A 21,987-nucleotide genomic window follows, 5' to 3' on the forward strand; every position below is an offset into this window, starting at 1 on the left:
ACTTATAGTGCAATAAGATAAAAAGAAGAAAAGATAAAGGAAAGAAAAAAAAATGAAAGAAAGAAAATAACACAAGAGCGTTCGTATAAAATATATTTGCCTGTGCATGTTGTTGAAAGTTTATAGACTATGCATTACACTGAAAAATCTACATAAATAACATTCGGTAATAATACTTTAGTATTCAGTAAAAAAGGAACTTCTTTATCCTTTGAAAACATAGCATGGTGTTTTGTGATAGGATTAACTCGAATGAGAGAAGCTTTGGCACGGGACTTTCAACTTTCTGTTTTTTTTTCTGTTTACAGAATAATTTTCTTTTTCTCTAGAAAAAAAAGAAAAAGAAAAATTCAACTCTCTACTTTCAACGCGTCTTAAATTATATTACTATGTGACATGCGTACTTACGTGCACTCTTATTGAATAAATTACGACAATTTTATAAATGAAATGAAAAAAAAATAAGAGAGAATAAATAATTAGATTAAAAAAAATAAAAAAAAGTAATTATGATAATGATTATCGTGTATGTAAATAGATAAATAAAAAATATCTTTGTATCGATCCATGTAATGTTTCGTAGTTTCACGCAATTTCACTTTTTAATTTAACTCGAAAGGACGAAAAATCGGACCTTTTTACCAACTTGGTTTTTCCATCCTTGCCGACATTTCAATCCGATGTCGACGCTTTTACAAGCATAAACTCTAGCACGGTGCCGGCAGCACTTTGCTCTCCTTTCCTAATTTCTCACGTGTACACAGCAGAGATTTTCACGACGAACGAAGCGATACTAATGAAAACTAGCTTGATCTCTCTCTCTCTCTCTCTCTCTCTTTCTCTACGTAATCGTGTTTTCACCAGGTGTCGTTTCTTTTAGAATTTATTTACTCATTGATCTCATAAATTTCCTTTCAACGTTATCTTACATCTACAATAAATAACGTTGATACTAAGATCTCATCAAATTTTCAATTTGCTTTATTGTAAGACAAATAAGAATTTCTATTGTCAATATAGACCGTCATGATACGCCGTATCATAGCAAATAAATAAAACGTCTAGCACTATGCAAACATATACGTACATATATATATATATATATATATATACATATATTCGTTCACAGTATCCAGATAATTTTACTTTATCAAACTTGCCTCAGAGTTTTCTTTATCAACGAAGAAAGCAGAAAATAATGTAATTTTTGTCAGGAAAAGAAGTAACCATATAGCTGGATAAAAATAATATCTAAAAGAAAAATCTAAAATAATATAGAGAAAGTCTCATAATATAAAGAAAAATGAACTTACAATTAGATAGAATATCGTGGTAAACACGCGCTTCGATGAACTTTCCTCATAGTATAAACAAGCTACAAATAATCCTATAGAGAATTTCAGAAGCGAAGCAACATCTCGAACATATTAACCTTTTCGAATATCTTATAAATGTTTAAAATGTTCTAGTCGGAAGTGTATGCAAACTGCAAAAGATGCTTTTCTTCCCTATCTTTCTCACACATATACACTATGTATGTTGGTTTGAACCGATATAATGCAATTTCCACGTCGGATAGAAGCGTTTTCGTGATATACGCGAATTACATTCCCTCTATCTCACACATATATATATATTCACATACAAAAACACAAATACCTATATATATATATATATATATATATATATATATATATATATATACAACTCGGTTCTCTCTCTCACTCTTCACTCTTTTCAAGAAGCAGCGAATCTCATGAAAGACTCTATGCAATCGTAGTAGTGGTAGTGTAGCGATGATGGTGGTGTTGGTGGTAGGGTGCTCGCGTAGCAATTGCATTTTTCACGTGCATAATGACCGCGTTATTAACGAACGAACGCGGATTGCTGGTGGTGGTGGTAATGGTACTGTGTGCTGGTACTGTGTGCTGGTACTGGTACTGGTACTGGTACTGGTACTACTAGTACTTCGCTCTGAGCGAAGACTCGTTAAGCGAAAATTAAATGCTTCTGTCGAGTACACCGAGTAGAAGGGAAGATAGGCAACGATACATAGGGGACCTTGCTGAGAACGTCAAGGGCAATCCTGAAGGAGCTTTCTGTTACTAGATAATAGTCACTAAAAGAGAAAGATAGCAAAGGGAGAGAGAGAGAGAGAAAAAGTCGTTTCAATTTCTTGGAAAAAGAACGTTGACAAAATGAAAATACTTTCACGAGACGGACAACTTGATAAACGAATTTATATCTATAATCATATTTATGTATATATATACATATGTATATACATACATGATGAATCCTAAAGAAGGATAAAAGAAACATTTTGTGAAAATAAATTTTATTATGGCAAATCTACATTTGATTATTTCTACATCTTATAATAGATTTTTTCATTAATAAGAAAAGAAAAAATTCGTTGAAATTTAAACGAAGAAATAATAGGGGATTTCTAGAATGATAAAACGTTTTCTTAAATGCATACATAATAATTTCATAAAAGTAAATCTAAATTCTATTATCTTCATATTTCACAATTTTGTATAATTTTTTTTTTTATTAATTAGATAATAATTAGACAAAATATAATTCGTCGTTATTTCCGAGAAAAAAAATAATTTGCGAAACTTAAGAATGATAAAACAATTTAGTACAAATGAATTTCATCAAAGAAAAATTCTATTTAATTATTTTCATATATTCCGTATTTTATTTGAAATTTGTAATTTTAATGAGGAAATAATAGTGAAACTTAGGAATAAGAAAATGATTTTACTTGGAATGTTTCAAAATTAATTTCATTAAAAAACAATCTTAATTTGATTGTCTTCATATCTTTCGGTATATTTACAATATGATAATACTGTGTTATATATAATATGAAAAAGAAAAAGTAATAGTAAATTTCTGAAGAGTAATAAGACGATTCTATAAAAAAAAAAATATGATTATTCTATCCAATACTTATTTCATTTTCATTTTAAGAAAGAAAAGATTCGTTTTAATATCCAAGAAAAAAAAATGATCATTTTTATCAGTCTTTTCATATTTATTTGTCTTTTTTTTTATGAGCATATCTACGTAAAAATAGTAAAGGTATATTTCTGAAACAATATAGGTCTTCCGATGAAACAATAGAGAGATTTTATAAAGTATAATAATAAAATTTAATAAGAATGGTAATTCGATATAATACATAATTTCTTTTTCATATTGTATTATTTAAGAAAAGAACAATTTGTTGTAATATCAAAGAAGAAATGATCATTTTCATCGTTTTGTATATATATATATATATATAATAATAATAATAATAATAATAATAATAGAGATGCATTTTGAAACGGAAGCACTTTTGAATCTCGAACAATTTGATATCTTGAAACGTGACACAGAATAGCTACGTCCGTAATAAAAGCTAAATTTCTATCGTAGCTTTCGTATCGGTGAGGTCGACGGCGTTTCGTACGCGTATCGAATATCGTTGCCTTTATATTATTACTATTTCGATATCGTAGCGATAGTGGCGAAGCGTATTTTACATTTTTCGACAGTCGTTCTGTTTTTCGCTTTGCTACCTTTTATAGAAACGAGAGGCAACTTTTGCGTTAACATACAGTAGGAAGGGGAATATTACTATATAACAGTAGATATCACGAATTCCTTTTAATACATATTTCAAATAACGAAGATACACGAGACTAATAAAAGCTTACATTTTTCTTTTTTCTTTTTTTTTCCTTTAATTTTACGCAATAAATAAATAATATTTTTATATAAGAAAAAAGGTTACTACCAATCAGTCGTAACTTTTATTTTATGTTTTTTTTTAAATATCGATTGGATGTACAATTAAAAGAAACTCATTAGACATTTATTAATTAGTTTGTCAATACTATAAATTTGGTTAATACTAATGAAAAAAGAACAAAATGACAATTAAATAAAAGAAAGTTAAAAGTCTTATGAATATTTCTGAATGTCAGAATTTCAACTTTTTTCAAATAATAATCTAAGAAGTAGAGAGAAGGATAGTAATCACTCAAGCAGCCTACCGACGTTCTACTTACTTAAGAGCTTTAATTGGCTTCCTTCTTTCTCGGAGTTCGTAACCCTTAAAACGGAGCCCTTGCACGGTTCATTAGCTCGATGCTGTATTAAAATGGCGCCTATGTATGTTAGCTATGGTCTAGCAAACGTGATGGCGTACCCTTACAAGCAAATTCAGCGTGAAAACCGCGCAAATCTAATTTTGCTATGGAAAGAGAGAGAGAGAGAGAGAGAGAGAAGGGATGGGGTGAAACGAGTGGGCGGTGTCGACTTAATTAAATTTGTTAAGAAGATCGTTAAGACGGATGAAGGCCGGGATTAAGGGGCGAACAAAAAGTGCAACGACCGTTTCGAATCTAGTCCCCACGAGCAAAATTTCCAACATGTTCTCTCTCTACCTAACCATTCATTCATCCATCCACCCACCCATCCATCCATCTATATACCCATCCGTTTTAATCTTTCTTTTGGCACGTGGGGTAGCCTAAAAGCTTCTTTTCGTACTTGGAAGCACGATAATCCGACGATTTTCAAGTTAATCGTGCCCGAAGTCGCTCACTTTCCAGTCAGCACAAGTTGCATTCCATTCTAACAAGCAGTTCGACCTTACAACGAGGTTTCCTCAGCATCAAGAGAACTTGCGTTTACATTCTCTGAAGTGTCGTGTCTCTCCTACTTATACATATTAATGAGGTATTGCATAGTCATCGCGCATCGCTGCTACTCGGATTTACTAGGCGTGAAAATTTGCCCCTTTATTACTGAAATCATCGTAAAATTCTAGCGAAAATGAAAGAGAAGAAAGAGAGATAGAGGGAGAGAGAGAGAAAAAGAGAGAAAGAAATAAAATGGTACGCGATATGACATCCACCCACCCTTCTCGTTTATTTCATTTTTTTATTCACTGAAATGATCGCTTTAAATTATGCATTTTTTTGTTCAAGTACGAATTTAAAATTTTTAACATCTAAGAAATGTTCTTTTTTTATTTGAATAAGTTCATTCTCATTTTTAAATAAAAGTATTTCTTTTTTATTTATTCATTTATTCATTTATTGGTAAAGTATAAAGAATTTGTTAATATCATTTACGAATCACACCGCACGCGTTTGTACAAAACGCCAAGGATATTTCGAATCGTACGATTTAGGTCACGATTGAAGGTACTTTTATCGGGGCGAACCCTTCGTATTTTCACCCTCGTCGATTAGCTACTACTACATAACTCGATAATTTATCACGTTGTAACGATGATCAAAAAAAAATGCGTTTAGCTTGATCTATCGGGTAGAAGAATTTCATTTTCGTAGTGAATACTTTTATGCGTTTGATCGATACGTGATTTAAAACATTCCAAAAAAAAAAGGAAAAAGAAAAGGAAAAATAGTTTTAAATGTTCAGATATTTCAAGAGAATTAGAATAAATCGTAAACTCGAAATAATGGTAATATTATTTGAAGAAAAAGAAAAAGATCCACAAATCTATATGCAATACTTAATTTATTAATCTAACAATATTATAATTAGCAATATATAGTATAATCGTCGTATTACTAGGATATTACATTCGCATTGTATCGATCGTATGGACAATATTTCTTCAGGTAGCAACATTTACGCTCGCTTGAAATTATTTTAATTTATGCGTCGGTCTTTGCATATATGTCAGGTATTTCAATGTACATATTATATATACATATGTATATTAGATACTTTTACCACCTTTTACCTTCATACAATATTTCAAGATTTCAAAACTTCGTTATTTTCGTGGATCGACGTATCCGATATTTCATCGTGTCGACGATATCGAGCAAATTATTTAATACCGAACGTTCAACGTAACATTTTTCACAAATGGGAACGACCCACAGGGTTCTTTTTTTCTTCTGGGAAATACACTGACGGTGCAGGTTTTCTCTCTCTCTCTCTCTCTCTCTCTCTCTCTCTCTCTCTCTCTCTCTCTCTCTCTCTGAACAATAGAAAAGAGATAAAGTAAAATGTGAAACATCGTAGAACGATTCGTACCGAGGAACTTACCGATACGATAAAACATTTGCAAGCTTCGTACACTCTCAGTTCGTTTTAAATTTACGTTGGTTACTTCTTTTTCGATCTCTTTAATACGATACCAAGAATTACGATAGTTTGCGTGATACAAATGATCTAATTGTACGAATCATTTAATTACTATCGATATATAAAAACATATATTTTCAAGATAAATTAATTAAAAAAGTAATTATATTTAATATAAATGGTCAAAATAACTTATTCCATCAAACTATCTAAGCTACTTAAATATATTATACGTTAGGTAATTTTTTAAATTATTGCATAGTTTCTCTTTCGTTCGTATATAAATTCATGAAAGATCAATGTTACACCGTTTCGAAAATTGCTCTTTAATCGTGCAAAATCAGTTATGTACCAAAGAAAAAAAAGAAGGAACGATCAAATCGAATTAAAGGTCGAAGATCGGCTTATATTGATGCGAATTAAATTGCAAGGCTTTAAGTCGAATGAAAGAAATCAATATTTAAATTCGCATCAGTCGCATTGAATAATCCATTTTCTGATCTTATGAAATTTATATATTCTCTTTTGTTTTTTGTTTTTCTTTTTTCTAAAATACTAGTACAGAATCAAATATTAACGAGTATCAATCGATATTTTATTAAATTCTGTTATTTTTTTCGACAATTCAACAAAAATATAAATAGAGAGGTAAAGAAAAAAGATTCAAAGGGAGAATGAGAGAGAGAAAGAGAAAGAGAAAGAGAGAAAGAGAGAATCGAACTATTTGGTCAGAGTTTACTCTTTCTCTCTTTCTCTCTTTGACTCACGGGTCGCTAGCAAATTCACGGTCGAACGAAGAACGAAACGATTCGAGAAATTGTGCGATAAATCTACTCGTCGTTCTGCGACGAATGCCTTGATTAGAGTTGCTATTTTTTTTCTCCTATCCTACCCCCGTTTTTGATTTTCTTCTTTTTCTGTTTTATTTTCCCCGTCCACCCCTTTTTCTTCATTCGTATATTTTTTTTTTGTTTTTATTGTTGTTGTCTTTTTTCCACTCTTTTTTATGTTTATTTTTTTTATTTTTTTTACGTGCCACTGCGAAGGCAATGACTCAAAAGCGTGACGTGAGAGAGGTCGTTCGTACCTGCCTTTTATTTAACGTTCCCTTGTGAGCTCGATGATTCAAAAACGCGAATCCCGACTGACTATATATATGTAGCTTTCATGTCACAGTTCTCTGTAATTCCGATCATCGAGAAAAAACAAGCTTTTCCATACCTTCACTTCCTATTTTTACCTTTCTCTCTTCTCTCTCTCTCTCTTTCTCCATTTCTCCGTCACTCGTTCATTCTTCCCTTATATCTCATTTTTCGTCCATTCGCTATTTTAATATTAACAAACAAAAGTTGTTATTCTTTCGTACACAATATCAACCACGTATGTGTCGTTTCATTTTATCTCATATATATATAGGGTGGGCCAATAACTGTGTCCAGTTAGAATATTGTCGTTGTTTATAACAATATAAAAAATTTTATATACGCAACTTACACGGCATGATGAGGGGCATTTTTTGGCTTGAACATTTTTTGCGTGGGTGGAGGCATAGAGGAGATTTCAAGGTCACTTGCATTTTTTTAAATAGAACCTTATATTTTTTCTTACACTATTCGATTCCTTTTTTTATTCTGCGTTAAAAAGTATTAAGTGAAGGTCATCGAAATGTCAATAGTTTACGAGATATTTGAAGTTATATAAGGAGCGCATAACAATGTATTGTTCCAATATAAATTCAAATCAATTAAAAAATGTAATGAAAAATGTAAAAAAGCGCAATAAAATGTGCGCATCTAATTGTTTGGAGTGAAATGGAAAAACATTCGAACATTTATTATAATAAAATAAATTACTGATATTAAACTTCAAATATCACGTAAACTATTGACATTTCGATGGCCTTCCTTTAATACTTTTTAACGCAGAATAAAAAAAGGAATCGAATAGTGTAAAAAAATTATAAAGTTTCATTTAAAAAGAAAGTGCAACTACATCTAGCGGGTGCATCGATGCATTTTCAAAAAAAGTAAGATTATAGAAAGTTGTCATTTGTTGTGCCATTTAACTTTTTCCTTTATGATTTTTTTCTATTCTATTATTACTTAAAAAAAAGTTATTTCCCGCCTCCGTTTTAAGAATCACCCTGTATAGATCAGTATTGTGACCGGGATAAAATCGAATTTGAAATTGAACTATTTTGAATATCAAACGATGATTCACAGTATAAAGCAATAACAGTCAATCGAAAATCAAGTTCTTTGATCAAAGTCTTTTTTTTATTCTCTTTGTACACACATGCACACACATACATAATTATCATTTAAAACGATAAAGATCTTTTTTAGAAAATTTATTGAAAATCAATAACGGTAATAATATATCTTAATTCAATAAATAATAAAAAAAAAAGTTCTATAAATCAGAATACTACGTGCCAGTTTCAGGAATAACTGGGACACCATATAAGTTTGTTCCCTAATACAATAAATAACTCGAAAACTTTGCATGCAGAGTTTTATTTTTTTATCTTGTTTAGCTCATATGTAGTAGATGAAGAAATTTTTAAAAGTTAAGAGTAGATTTTGAAATAGTAAAGTTAGGTCGAAAGTTGAAGTGTATCTTTCGTGAGTTTCTGGAAAAAAAAAAGAAAATTAGAGGAATGATGGGGTTTGTTTTAAAGAGTTGATGGAAGTTAGAAAAATGGGCCTGTAAGAAACGAAAAAGAGTAAGCAAAAATAAAGAATTGTTTATTAAATAAAGTATATATTAGGTCGAATCATAAGTAATTTCCGTTTTTTATGAGACAAAGAATGGCGTTTCTGCAACTGATAAGTGCAAGACACCTTTCATGGAGTTTCTTTTGCACTCTTTGCAATTGTTCAACGTATCTATTGGATTTTGCTCCAATATTATCTTTAAAAGGTTCGTCAAAGTCGGAAATACGTCCTTCACTCGGTTCATCTTTTAAGATCGTATCTCCAGAACAGAATTTTACAAACCAATTTTTGACTGCCCTATCAGTTATCAGTCCTGTACTGTATACGCTGCATATTTTTTCAGTTGCCACTTTAGTGCTATTGCCTTCTTTCAATTCTTAAAGCATTATATGTCGAATATGCACTTTTTACTATCCATTTTAGTGGTTAAGAAAAACGGTTAAATGTAACATTGACTGCATAAAAAATTTAACAGAAGACTAACTGAATCCTCATCTATATAGTGATATCGAAAATCCTTTTGTTTCGGTGACTTACAGTAGGTAAATACGAAAAATAGATTCTACATAGCCGCATCGGAAGTTACTTATGACTCGACCTAATAATATAATATTATGTAATTATGTGTGAAAGTTAAACTAATTATAATAATATAATAAGTCTGTATATATTGTTAGTCACGTTACTTATTTGCAATTAATAATATTACAATCTATGGTCGCATCATTTCACATTTCTGATATAAATTACTTTATTACATTATTCGAAATGACAAACGATATTTCCAGTATAAAAGAAATAATAGTAGATAAAGGAATTGAATCCTTTGATCAAAGTTCTTGTTTATTTGTTGCATTTATAGTATGCATATAGTATACCTTCATTACGATTATTCACGACGAACATATGTAATTTTAAAGACCTTTTTTGCAAAATAAATAGACAGCAGATTAAAATAATACTATAATTGGATAAAATTTAATACCCAAATAAAATGATTGACAGAAAATTACTGAGTACTTTGTCTAGACGTTGGAGATACTTGAAAGATGTATAACCTTGTTTATTCAGTTCCTTGAAGAGGGATGATATTATACTAGCGTGAATTATATTCGAGTATTATTGAAAATTATATGGAGTAAGAGGAAATTACAGGAAGCAAAAAGCAAAGAGACGCCAAAGCGTCGACCAAACATTCGTTCATCTCTTCGTATCGATGAGAATCAAATAACATAGAAATTTGGATGGAGGGTGGATAACAGGGGAGAATAGAGGGAATCGAGAGAAGAAGATTCATTTTTCCTTTATTCGGATTAGTGTCATATTCACGGTCCACCGAAGAAGGCACACTTCGAGAAAGTGCACGATAAGTCTTGTCGTCGTTCCAGGACGAGACGCCATTGCTCCTTGATTAATGACCATTTCATATTTCCTACTGAGAAACCTCGTGGAAGCCACCAATGTGATTCATTCGGCAAACATCTCCGAGAAAATATTTATTACGATCATTACGATCTTTAAAGAATATATCATCTAATTCCTCTCATGAATAAAAGATTAATCCTCGTAAAAAGATTCACTGGCGAAAACTTTTCCTCGTATTATCCCAAATTCTCTTCCCTTACCATAATTTTACCATTTTTTTGCATTCTTTTCTTTTTTCTTCCTCCTTCTCCTACTCTTCCTTCTCTTCTTTTTCTATTTTCTCGAATGTTTTATTTAAATAAAATAATAAAAAAAAGAGAAGGCTTAACCAGTTAAGTGCGTTTGTCATGTATACACGTCGGTCCAAATCTCTACTGCGGTGCGTTTGACGTGTATATTCGTCGTGTAAAATAAAAAATTACCATTCACTATAAAAACTCGAAATCTCAATAAAATGTAATAAGAATATTATTTGGTAGTATGTTTTCTTTATATTATCAATACGACCTCTATGTATTTTATTTATATTTATTTAATTTATTTTTATTTATAAGATGTGCCGTTTGCTCAAAAAATGGTAAACGCAAGGAAACAAGGTTTTGGTGTACGACCTGTGAAGTCGCACTTTGCGTAGTACCATGCACACTTTGAAACATATCACACATACATAGCTTGAAATTTTGTTAACTATTTTCTTATTTTTTTTCTTTATTCTTCCTATCTTCAATTTTTCTTGTTTATGTATTTTATTATTTTTTGACAATTTTCTAGTTTTTAGTAAGAATAACGTATTCAAAAACGAATTGTTAATTTTTTTTGACTTTGAATAAAAATGTAATCCTTCCTCGTTTTTTGTAAAATGTATAATAATACCATTTGCCCTGGGTTCGACGTGTATACACGTCGTTTCTTATTTTTAATTCCACACCCTGTGGTAATCTTTTGAAACTAAATTCCACAGTCAACTGGTTAAGTGTAATAAATAGAAAGGACGAGAAATTATCGTTATTCTGAGATTGTATGTGACACGAATAAGACTATCAGATACACGATGAACTATATGAATAATAATTTCTTGATATTTTCCTCGTTATATCGTCTTTCTAGCAAACACTCATGTCAGTCATTATCTCTTTCTATCATCTTTATCCTCGCGTCACGTCTATACTTATAGATGCATATTTACGTGCTTTCTGTATCACGTTCGTTACCGTAGTTCGTATAAGTATCACTTCAGAAAATAAAGAAGAAAATAAAATGACAGGAAGATAACAATCACATAATTTCTATCATTCAACATGAAAATTCTCTTCATCTTCTTCTCTATCATCTCCTTTACAATATATTCAACACATAATGAAGATTAAATTATATTATATAAAATAATGCATTCAAATTTTCAACAAAAAGTATTCAATCGTTTGATTTGAGTTTTCATTTTTATTCAATTAATTTTATTTTCAATGGAGAATAAAAAAAGAAAAAGTAATACACACAAAAAAGTATTTATTGTTAATTCAAAGGATTTAATCCTTCTCTCTTCTTTACTTGATTAACCGTATAATAATTAAATATGATATATTATAAATATAATAGGAATAAATTCCGTGTTTGTACGGTGGTAGAGAAGAAAACAAAAGAAATAAAAGAGAGAGAAAGAGAAAATGTAGAAAAGAAGGAGAATGAAAAAAATCACAAGAATACGTGAATAGTAGCAGAACTCTTTCCTTTATTTTCCAATACACCGTGAATTCGCTTATTCAAATACACAAATCGATTACTATACATCGCAATTTTCGTCCTATATTTTTTCTCCCCACCCTCCCCCTCCCTCTTCACGCGATCTCTCTCATTCTCTCTCTTTCTCTCTTCCTGTTTTTATTTTTCCTTTCGCTATTTTAACGCAGCCAAGCATCACAACGAAGCTCCCACTCGTTTCAGCTTACACGTGTGCACGTTAAAACAAAGAAACTTTAAAAGCATGATGTTTGCTCGCACACACACACACACACAAAACAACCCCCTACTCCTATGCTTACTTCGATGAATTATTCAGTCATTATTCCAGCGAGATTTACTTCTCCCACTACCTTTGTTTGTTATTTTTCTTTATATATATATATATATATATATATTTTTTTTTATTATTTAACTATTCTACCACCCCTGAATGAAAGAGTAGGTATTATTATCGTACATCAAAAAACATTTTGTTGATAGAACGACGTTGTGCAATCATAATCGATAGGAAGAAAATTGAACGAGTTAAATTAATATTAGAATAGTATTAAGAAAGTAAACGGTAGTAGAAGCACGAGTCTCTCTTTAATCGTCGCTAATTAACCTTAAGGGGAAAAAGGAAAATCGATAAAGCGGAAAATTAAAATGGCGAGGAGGGCACCTCGATGAAAAGGAAAACAGAAGGCACGTAATCTCGAGTTCACGATTCGTGAAGAATTTTTATCATGGCATAATTTCGGTACTTGCGTGTTCCACTCTAGTGCTGTTACTGCTCTTTCTAGACAGTAGTGGTTATGATAGTAATAGTAGCTCTAGCAATAGTAGTAGTAGTGGTGGTTTCCTCGTTACGACTCTTCTTCCAAGTTTCACGAAGGTACTCTTTACAGGGCTGGATAACATTTTAACTTTCTCTCTCTATCTCTTTCTCTTTCTTTCTCTCATACTTTCAGCGGTTATAACTTTTAAGCAAAAGTACGAGTCGAAACTCAGAGTTTCAACGTTTCTCTTTTACTTTTGTACAGGTTCATATAAATCTCGGTGCCGGTGAAAGCGAGATGGCCAGTGCTCGTGGATTGACGTTGAACGACCTGAGTTGGCACGAGGTCAACCTTACCAGGCGCGAGGCTAACATCACTCTGCAAATCGACGTTATCCACACGACAAGATCTCTTCTACCAGGACGTTTTTTCGAGCTGAACATACACTATGGTGTCTTTATCGGTGGACAGGGGGACTTTAACGAACTATTTTTAGGTAAGACGTGATTCCCCAAAAACTCCTAAGATCAGATTGTCTTACTACGTGACTTTCTTTTTACCTTTGCTTTTGATAGTATTGTTATTATCGAACTACTACTGGGATAAGCTAAGAAAAACTTGTCTTTTTCTACCATGTATTTCTATTCTTTTCTTTCTTTCTCTTTTCCTCTTTTTCTCTTTTTCTTCCTGTCTCTATCTATTATTTTTTTGCTTCCCGAATGATGTATTATCCCTTCGCGAAAGGATATACATCAACTTATTTCCTGTTACAATCTATGCCGTTCGATTAACCACAGATCGAATCCACCCCGTTAATTCCAGGATAAACTGTTCGGTCATTTAAACCGAAAACCTTGCTTGATTATCGACTTTACTGCAAATTTTGAACGCAACAGATAATTAACTTTTAATGTGATATTCAGATGTATTCCTTCAAAATCTAATATTTATTTTATTATTTATTAATAACACGAGAGAAATAATAAATAAAATAATTAAAGCATTATGAAAATATCGAACACACGTCCATTTTTTTATATAATATTTGTTATATATATATTACTTTCGGATAATTATGAAATTATATTTAATCCTATCGGTGTATCTAATTTCAGATAGTTCGGATAAACTGTTAAAGATATTAAATTTATATTGAAATATGAATTTCCACGGTATATCGCCAATAACGAAATAATAATAAACTGTTAGATATTACACCAAAACTATTTCTAATTAATCATAAATATAACAAAAGATTTGTAACACAATCAGTTTATGAAATTATTAAAATGTCAATAATCTTTGGTATTATGTATTAAAATAAATAGGAAATAAATGATAATAGTTGTATTGCGGAATCGTTCTAGGGTCAGATTTTGGCTAGGTGTATTCTACGAAAGGATTAAATAACGAAGCGCCATGGGCAAGAGTTACGTAATCTCGCACGCGAACGAGACGCAATTCAAACATTTGCCTTTGTTTCTATTGCAGCGTTATACCGTGAGGTGGTATACCACAAGGATTTTCACCTCGCACGAAATCGCACGAGATCGGACGAGATCCATGTTCGAATTTCTCTTAATCGCGTTTATACTCTCTAAAACAATTTACATTTTATTTTTTAAATCTACCTATTGTTATTTATATTTATTATTAAATTGACGATTAATAACTCTCTACACAATCGTTTATCAACGGGTTAATTTTTATTAAAAAAAAATTTTTGAATGAAAATAATCTAGAAAGACTATATGATGTTCTTTTATTAGGTCGAATCATAAGTAATTTCCGTTTTTTATGAGACAAAGAATGGCGTTTCTGCAACTGATAAGTGCAAGACACCTTTCATGGAGTTTCTTTTGCACTCTTTGCAATTGTTCAACGTATCTATTGGATTTTGCTCCAATATTATCTTTAAAAGGTTCGTCAAAGTCGGAAATACGTCCTTCACTCGGTTCATCTTTTAAGATCGTATCTCCAGAACAGAATTTTACAAACCAATTTTTGACTGCCCTATCAGTTATCAGTCCTGTACTGTATACGCTGCATATTTTTTCAGTTGCCACTTTAGTGCTATTGCCTTCTTTCAATTCTTAAAGCATTATATGTCGAATATGCACTTTTTACTATCCATTTTAGTGGTTAAGAAAAACGGTTAAATGTAACATTGACTGCATAAAAAATTTAACAGAAGACTAACTGAATCCTCATCTATATAGTGATATCGAAAATCCTTTTGTTTCGGTGACTTACAGTAGGTAAATACGAAAAATAGATTCTACATAGCCGCATCGGAAGTTACTTATGACTCGATCTAATATATTTATTTATTTATTTATTTATTTATTTATTTATTTATTTATACCAGAAAAGAAAAATTTTCATAATAATAACAAAAATTACTACATAGTAAATCCTACAAGAGGTAAACATAGTTACCTGTACATAGACTGGTACATAACTTAAATTACTAATACTTAAAACTAAGAAAATATAACAAAGATAATAAGATAAGATAATAACTAATATAACTAAGAAAATATAAGTACATTGAAATAACATTAATAAACTTTAGAAAAATTTTCAACAGTGATATAACGGTATTTAGTTAAACAATATCACATATAACATTTTTTAATTTACGCTTGATAGTATAAGCACATTATTCATCATGTTTTTGAGATCATTAGGTAACTTATTAAAAGCTTTAATAGCTACAACGTAACTATTTTTACTACTCATTGTTTTTTTTAACTTTGGCACTTGAATATTTTTTTGCCTTCTATTATGTATAACTTTAAAATAAGCGACTCTTAACTTATCATAGTGATACACTAATGAAATCAAGGTGAAAATTTGAGTTACGTTTAAAGGAATTGTACCTACATAAAATTTATTTTTGTAAATTATCTTTAACAGCCTTGTCTGCACTCATTGAAGCAAATACAGTGGGTTTCTGTAAGTACCACCCCAAACAATTATACCATAATTAATTAAAGAATGAAAAAACGCATAATAAATTGTCATTAGATTTTTTGTTTCCATAACTTTTTTAAGTTTAGCAAAAATAAAAATTAGGTATTTTGTTTTGTGAATTAGGTACTCTATTTGTTTATCCCATCTCATATTAAAATCGAAAAGTATTCCTAGGTATTTACAACTTTCGACTCTGTTTATCATTTGGTTTTGGATTTTAATATTAATCGTCAGAGGTACGCTATCACGATAACATCCAAAAGTTATAAAGAAAGTCTTTTGAATGTTTAAAGACAATTTATTCAGAACTAGCCAAACATCTACTTTTTTTAGTAAAATGTTCATCTTGTCTTGAGCCGCAGACCACGTGACATCATCAGAAATGATGACTGTGTCATCAGCGTTCATCAGTTTACATTCATATTTTTTTTCTAAATTATTCATTAATGATAAATAAAATATTTCTCATATTACAGTACCCATTATCGTTCTCATATTATTATTATTATTATTTTTATTATTATTTTTCTCATCGCGTCATCGTCACATCGTTAATGAAGAAATATATAGATAATTAGCATGCTTGCATTCACTCAAAAGTTAATTATTGATTGCATTTCTATACAATGATGTTATTTCACAATGGATCCAACATCATTTGTATTACGATACTTTATGATTAAATATTTTTTAAATATCTAATTAAACAACGTACTAACTAGTAGAAGAAAGTACTATTATTATCTTTCTAATAGGTAAAATATTAATTTAGTAGATATATGATATTAATTAACTTAATATTGTCTTCATAATTCCTTTTAACATACACTAAAGATTAATCTAATTTTCTGTATAAATAAGCATAGAAATTCTATACATAATATTTCAAGTATATCAGTCATTTGATCTAAAATATAAAGGGGAAACCAGGTCAAGTAGATAAAGGGGTAAATTGATATAGTAATTACTTGAACTCTGTGTATATGTATTCGTAGTTTAATCAGTGTTAGATGTTTTTAAAGGGATCATTTTGATGAAATGACACTAAAATAAAAGTATTTAAATAAATTTTATTTCAATGAAAACAAATGAATCATTAATTGGGAATTTATGTATTTCGTTATTATACTTTTAACTAATAAAAAACAAATTTTATAGAATTCACTAGGGGTGCCCCGGCCACGCGTTGCTGTGGCTAATAAATATATAGATAGATCTGAATCTACGCACATAACATTTGTCTTTTTTTTCTCTTTTTTCTTAATATCGAACCAACTGCGCATGAGCGGTAACATAAGACCACCACTTACTTCACATCATATAATTTTACATTGTCTGAATATAAGCACATAACATTTATCTTTTTTTTTCTCTTTGTTCTTAATATCCTTTTAAAGGAAAAATAATTATGGTGGGTCACCCTTATCACTCAGGGGTATAAGAAATATAAGAAAAACTATTCTCATACCTACCGAATATACACAAAAAATTTCATATAAATCGGTCAAGTCGTTTCGGAGAATAAGAATAACAAACATTGTGACAGGGGAATTTTATAGAGATAAAATATACAGTAAAGAGCATAACTGAACCAATAACCACTAGTTTTGTATAAATCTTTATGTATTGCTAATGAATGTAAATGAATATTAAAAAATGAACATTATAATAAGTTTCATTTCAGTTAGAAGTAACATCACAATTAACATGAAACACAGTAAATTTTGTCGATGTAGATTTTCCTCTGTATATTTTCTCCTTAGTCTTAAAAGTAAAGCAATCAGAGTTACAATGTACCGATAAATCGATCATGAATATGCAATATAATCGAATAGCTGCAATAACAATATAAATAGGTACAAACATATACACAATGGACACTTTTATTGAACAAACAGAACTAATAAAAATTCATGTAATTACAATAGCTTCGGTATTTTTTCTAGGTTCATAAAAAAATACACGAATGTAATTTTTCTTTGGAGATAATTTTATGGTACTGTGTCGATTACACTAGGGAGTCGTGTACTACAACACGTTCAGGTTCCTATTGTATTTTCATAAAACCGTGTGAACGGCCGTCGAGGTCGCGAACTATAAATCGAGCGTAAAGCGAATCCTGTAACTCGAATTTATATACGTATGTAAAATGTACATACATTCATAGATATGTACGATAAGAAGCAATAATAATGCTTGCTGAGAAATAACTTACAATTTATTTGTCTACAAAAAATGCACATTCCCATTGTTATTTCTAAAATATTAGAAATAATTAGAACGATATAAATTATTATAAAAGATACGGATTACATAGATTAAATCAATGATTTATATATATTATATTATATAAAAGTGTTGCTCATTTATAAAACAAATATTCTCTTGGGTACATTACTAACAGGAATAAGTAAATAAAATTTAGAACATAAGGTCTTAACTTGCTTAAGTAATTTCATTTTTAGAAAAGAGCCACTTTTTTCTACACTCGCCCCATACTTTGCTTTTGCAATTTACATAAACGTTGGCTTATTACCATATGTAACCATGAAATTTGTATATCAGTGTTTACATGCATAAACATGTATTTATATTTAATAACATTTAATAATTACAAAGTGTTCTTATACTTTTTCTTTTTATTTTTTAAATTTATATATCAATTTGCGTCATGCACAATTCATATATCGATCGATGCAATTTTAAAATACTTTTAAAATCTCTTTTATAATACAATATTATAAAAAAAAGAAATCAATTTCTCAATCAGATCGCTGTCATAATATAAGACCAATCTATATAAATACTATATTTTATGATACATATATATATATAATATTTAAAAAGACAATACGATGAAACGGCTATAAAATAAATTATAAACTAAATATGTTTGATCTCAATCTCTAAGACAATTACATCTTCTTACCATATATAATAGCAATAAATTCAGCCTATCGCAAGATTGAACATTAATAGCCCGTTTCGTTCTTTCATGAATATCCGACGACCGTGATGCACCAGGACTCCAGAATAATAATCATTTTTACAAGGACGTATAAATGAGATGGGGGAATAGTTGGGTGGGGGTTAGTGGTGCTGTGGGGGTTATGGAAGAAACAAAATTCAGTGGACCGTTATATTCGAGTTGACGCAAACCAAATTGAATACAATCAGCGCAAACAGCATTCTCTTACTCTTACCCTTCCTTTAGCAACCAACCCCTTGGTACTCTCGAACAGGGAACTTCCCTCTTCCCGTTCTCGCGAACGAGAGTACGATGCCTAGCGACCAGCTCGAAATTCAATTTACATATTCATGACAATTCATTTGAACCCCATGCTACAACATGGCCTTCTTTCGGGGGTCTTATTAATTCCTGCCAGGGCCTTGCTAAATTCTCTGACTGAGCAAAATAAAGAATAAAGATAAAAGAAAAACTCTTTCCCTTTTTCTTTTTCTTTCTCTCTCTCTCTTTTTTTATTTTTTTTGCTTCTTACTTTAGGAGAAATTCATTTTCGACCTGACTACACCCTCTCTCTGACTTTACTACGAAACATGTAAATAAGCTCCGACGATTTTTTAATAACGCGCTCGACACACTTTCAACCCTCCTCGAAAACGACCAAAAGTAAACCCTAAATAAGATGGTAGGTTTATATTCTGTGTTATGATTTTCACTCACTTATGGTTAATGTCTCTCGTTTTAACAATCATTTTATATCACACATATCTTTTATCTCATTTATACGTTATTCATTTTATTCATAAAGTAAATAATTAGTACTCGGTTCGCGTGTTCTATGAATTTTATTATAATTTCATACGAAATTTATAATATCATTTGGAAGATTAAATAAATTACCTAATTATGTCACCTAATGGTTATCAGATATGTATATACATTTTTAATCATCCGAGGTATCCTCGCTATATTTCTCATCAAAGGGAAATTCTGATGTTACGCAGAAGTGTCGTCACGAAATTTAGCAGGTGTTGCAAGAGAATAAAGCTTTAAATGATCGAGAGCAATTGACAAATTTTGCACCTGTTCCCTTTCTGTGTGTTTGGTACCAAAATACTACTGGTAACAGTATCTATAGTTTCATATTATTAAAAAAATTAAAAACTATTATGTATGTGTATATATATATATATATATATATATATCTTAATTCTTTGATATCTCACTGCTTTTTTTGAGAAAGAAAGATTTCAAACAGAAGAGTGAGACCTATCTGTCTAAATAATATATGTTAAAATTAGTTTCAACTTGTAAATGTATCCTTAATTTCAACGTTTCATAGTAACACGTTCACACTTCATAAATCTAATTAATTCTAATGACACTCTATTTATTTTCACGTGAAGAAACATTCAGAAGATTAAGTACAATCAGTAATAGTACAGGTTCTGCTCTTGGCGAGAACGTTTAAACGAAAAAGCAGTGAAAAGAATTGAACGTATTCTCTCTCTCTCTCTCTCTCTCTCTCAAGCTCCCTGCAGCCATTCGTTGTAACTCGAAAACGTTTCCCGATAATTTCTCGCGTAGGGCGTATTACACGATCGTGCATATTCCTGCGGTTTAAATGCTTTCGGGGACACTCGAGAATCTATTTATGTACTCTGTGTACTTTAACACTGTGAACTAGATATCTACGTTCACGGTAAGAAGGATATTTTAAAAGGACGTTCTTCCTTATCGTTAAATTCGTGCTATTTTTTCTTTCTCAAGAGAAACGCGAACGTTCAGCTCTCCGTTCTCTGGAAAAAAAATAATGTTAATATATATATATATATATATATATATATGGATATTCATCGGCGATAGAAAAATTTTCCTGGAAATATTCTCAAATAAGTTGATTCTTTTTTTACCATACAAATCTTTTGGCTCACGAAATTGGCCATATTTTTATTAAACGTTTTCTAAAGGAAAAAGACTCATATTATGATTATATACAAAAGTTATCGGCAAAATATGAGGAGATTTCTCTCTCGTTTCTTTTTCTTTCTTTTGGGTTCATTTTTTTTTTTTCATCGGAATTTTCCTCAACCGGAAAAAATCACGCAATCAACGAGTTTTCTTTATTATTTTTGTTTCTTTTTTTCCTTTTCCTTGTCCACATTTTTTATAAACACGATATGCACGATGAAAGAAGAAAATTTCAACGTTTTACTTAAAAAAAAAAAAAAAATCGTTCAATAAAACTCGTACGTAAAATGCACACGTGGATACGTAGATAAATGCATTCATTCACATATACATTATCAATATTATGTAGTAACTTCGTGGGTCGTAGAAAATCGAAATGTTTGGTATAGATTTTACTTAACGGAAGCACCGTCAGATACGGGCAAATATTCGAGGCTTATGACGCAGATATATTTGATAAAAGAGAAATCGATAAAAATATGTGAGCATACCAAGCAGAAGGGAGTAGATGTATATATATACATTCGAGGCCATCATCGACTTCTTTTTCTTCAACGACTCACTATAGAAATTCCCTAGATACACGAATATTCCTATACGCACATTTTGCGATTACTTGGGGGAAAACTAAAATGTTACTCCCCCGATTGTATTAACGTTATAAGCGATCCTTCATGCGTTCCATTGAAAATTCCTTTCTAAAGTGAACAGGTTCTTCTTCATAGTCAATAAAGAGACCAACAGAGATAGTTAGAGAGAGAGAGAGAGAGAGATACTACGATATTTTGATGCAATATCTTCTATAAAACAAAAACAAAATGAACAATTCGTCTTTTTATAAGATACGAGATTGTGTTCATAAAATAATATGTTGACACACACTTGAAATAAAATCAACGATTAATGTATTATTCAAGAAAAATACAATTATTTCATTTAACGTTTCTCTTTTCTTTTTTTTTTTTTTTTATTAACGATTAGTTAAAACTAAGATTTGTACGAAAAAACGATTTCCAATTTCCCATAACATTGATTCAACCGGCTTTCGAATTTTTTATAAAAATAAAATTTAATTAACGTGGTAACAAAAAGATATCAATATACTTATTTTAAAATTGTTCAGTTTATTTAATATTTATGGAACTCGAAAAAGAAAATAAAATTTACTTCACACAAAATGAAATAAATAAAAAAAAAAAAAAGAGAAAATATCCACGGAATATAAATTATAAATTACTTTTACTGCAATATTATGTTTGCAGCAAAAACGATTTCAAATCGAGATGTGTAAGGTTTTTAATTAAATAAT

The 21,987-nt window shown here is 30.4% G+C and overlaps 1 protein-coding gene and 1 long non-coding RNA gene across 15 annotated transcripts in view; one reads left to right on the forward strand and one right to left on the reverse strand.

The window, feature by feature from the left end:
* kon (chondroitin sulfate proteoglycan 4-like protein) overlaps nucleotides 1-21,987 on the forward strand; it is an 82,715-nt gene that overhangs the window by 18,885 nt on the left and 41,843 nt on the right. For all 14 annotated transcript variants that reach the window (XM_015328934.2, XM_015328933.2, XM_089174645.1 and 11 more), the window contains one exon: nucleotides 13,031-13,262. In XM_015328934.2, the coding sequence (XP_015184420.1) occupies nucleotides 13,031-13,262 (232 nt within the window). The remainder of the gene's footprint in view (nucleotides 1-13,030; nucleotides 13,263-21,987) is intronic.
* LOC149031829 (uncharacterized) lies at nucleotides 68-1,577 on the reverse strand. The gene is made up of 2 exons (XR_016177313.1): nucleotides 635-1,577; nucleotides 68-325 (listed from the first exon to the last, which is right to left on the reverse strand). It is a non-coding gene; the product is annotated as an uncharacterized LOC149031829 (long non-coding RNA).

The sequence above is a fragment of the Polistes dominula genome, unplaced genomic scaffold, assembly GCF_049000335.1.
Source record: "Polistes dominula isolate Pdom_NZ unplaced genomic scaffold, Pdom_raw_medaka contig_16, whole genome shotgun sequence".
Classification (NCBI taxonomy): Eukaryota; Metazoa; Arthropoda; class Insecta; order Hymenoptera; family Vespidae; genus Polistes; species Polistes dominula.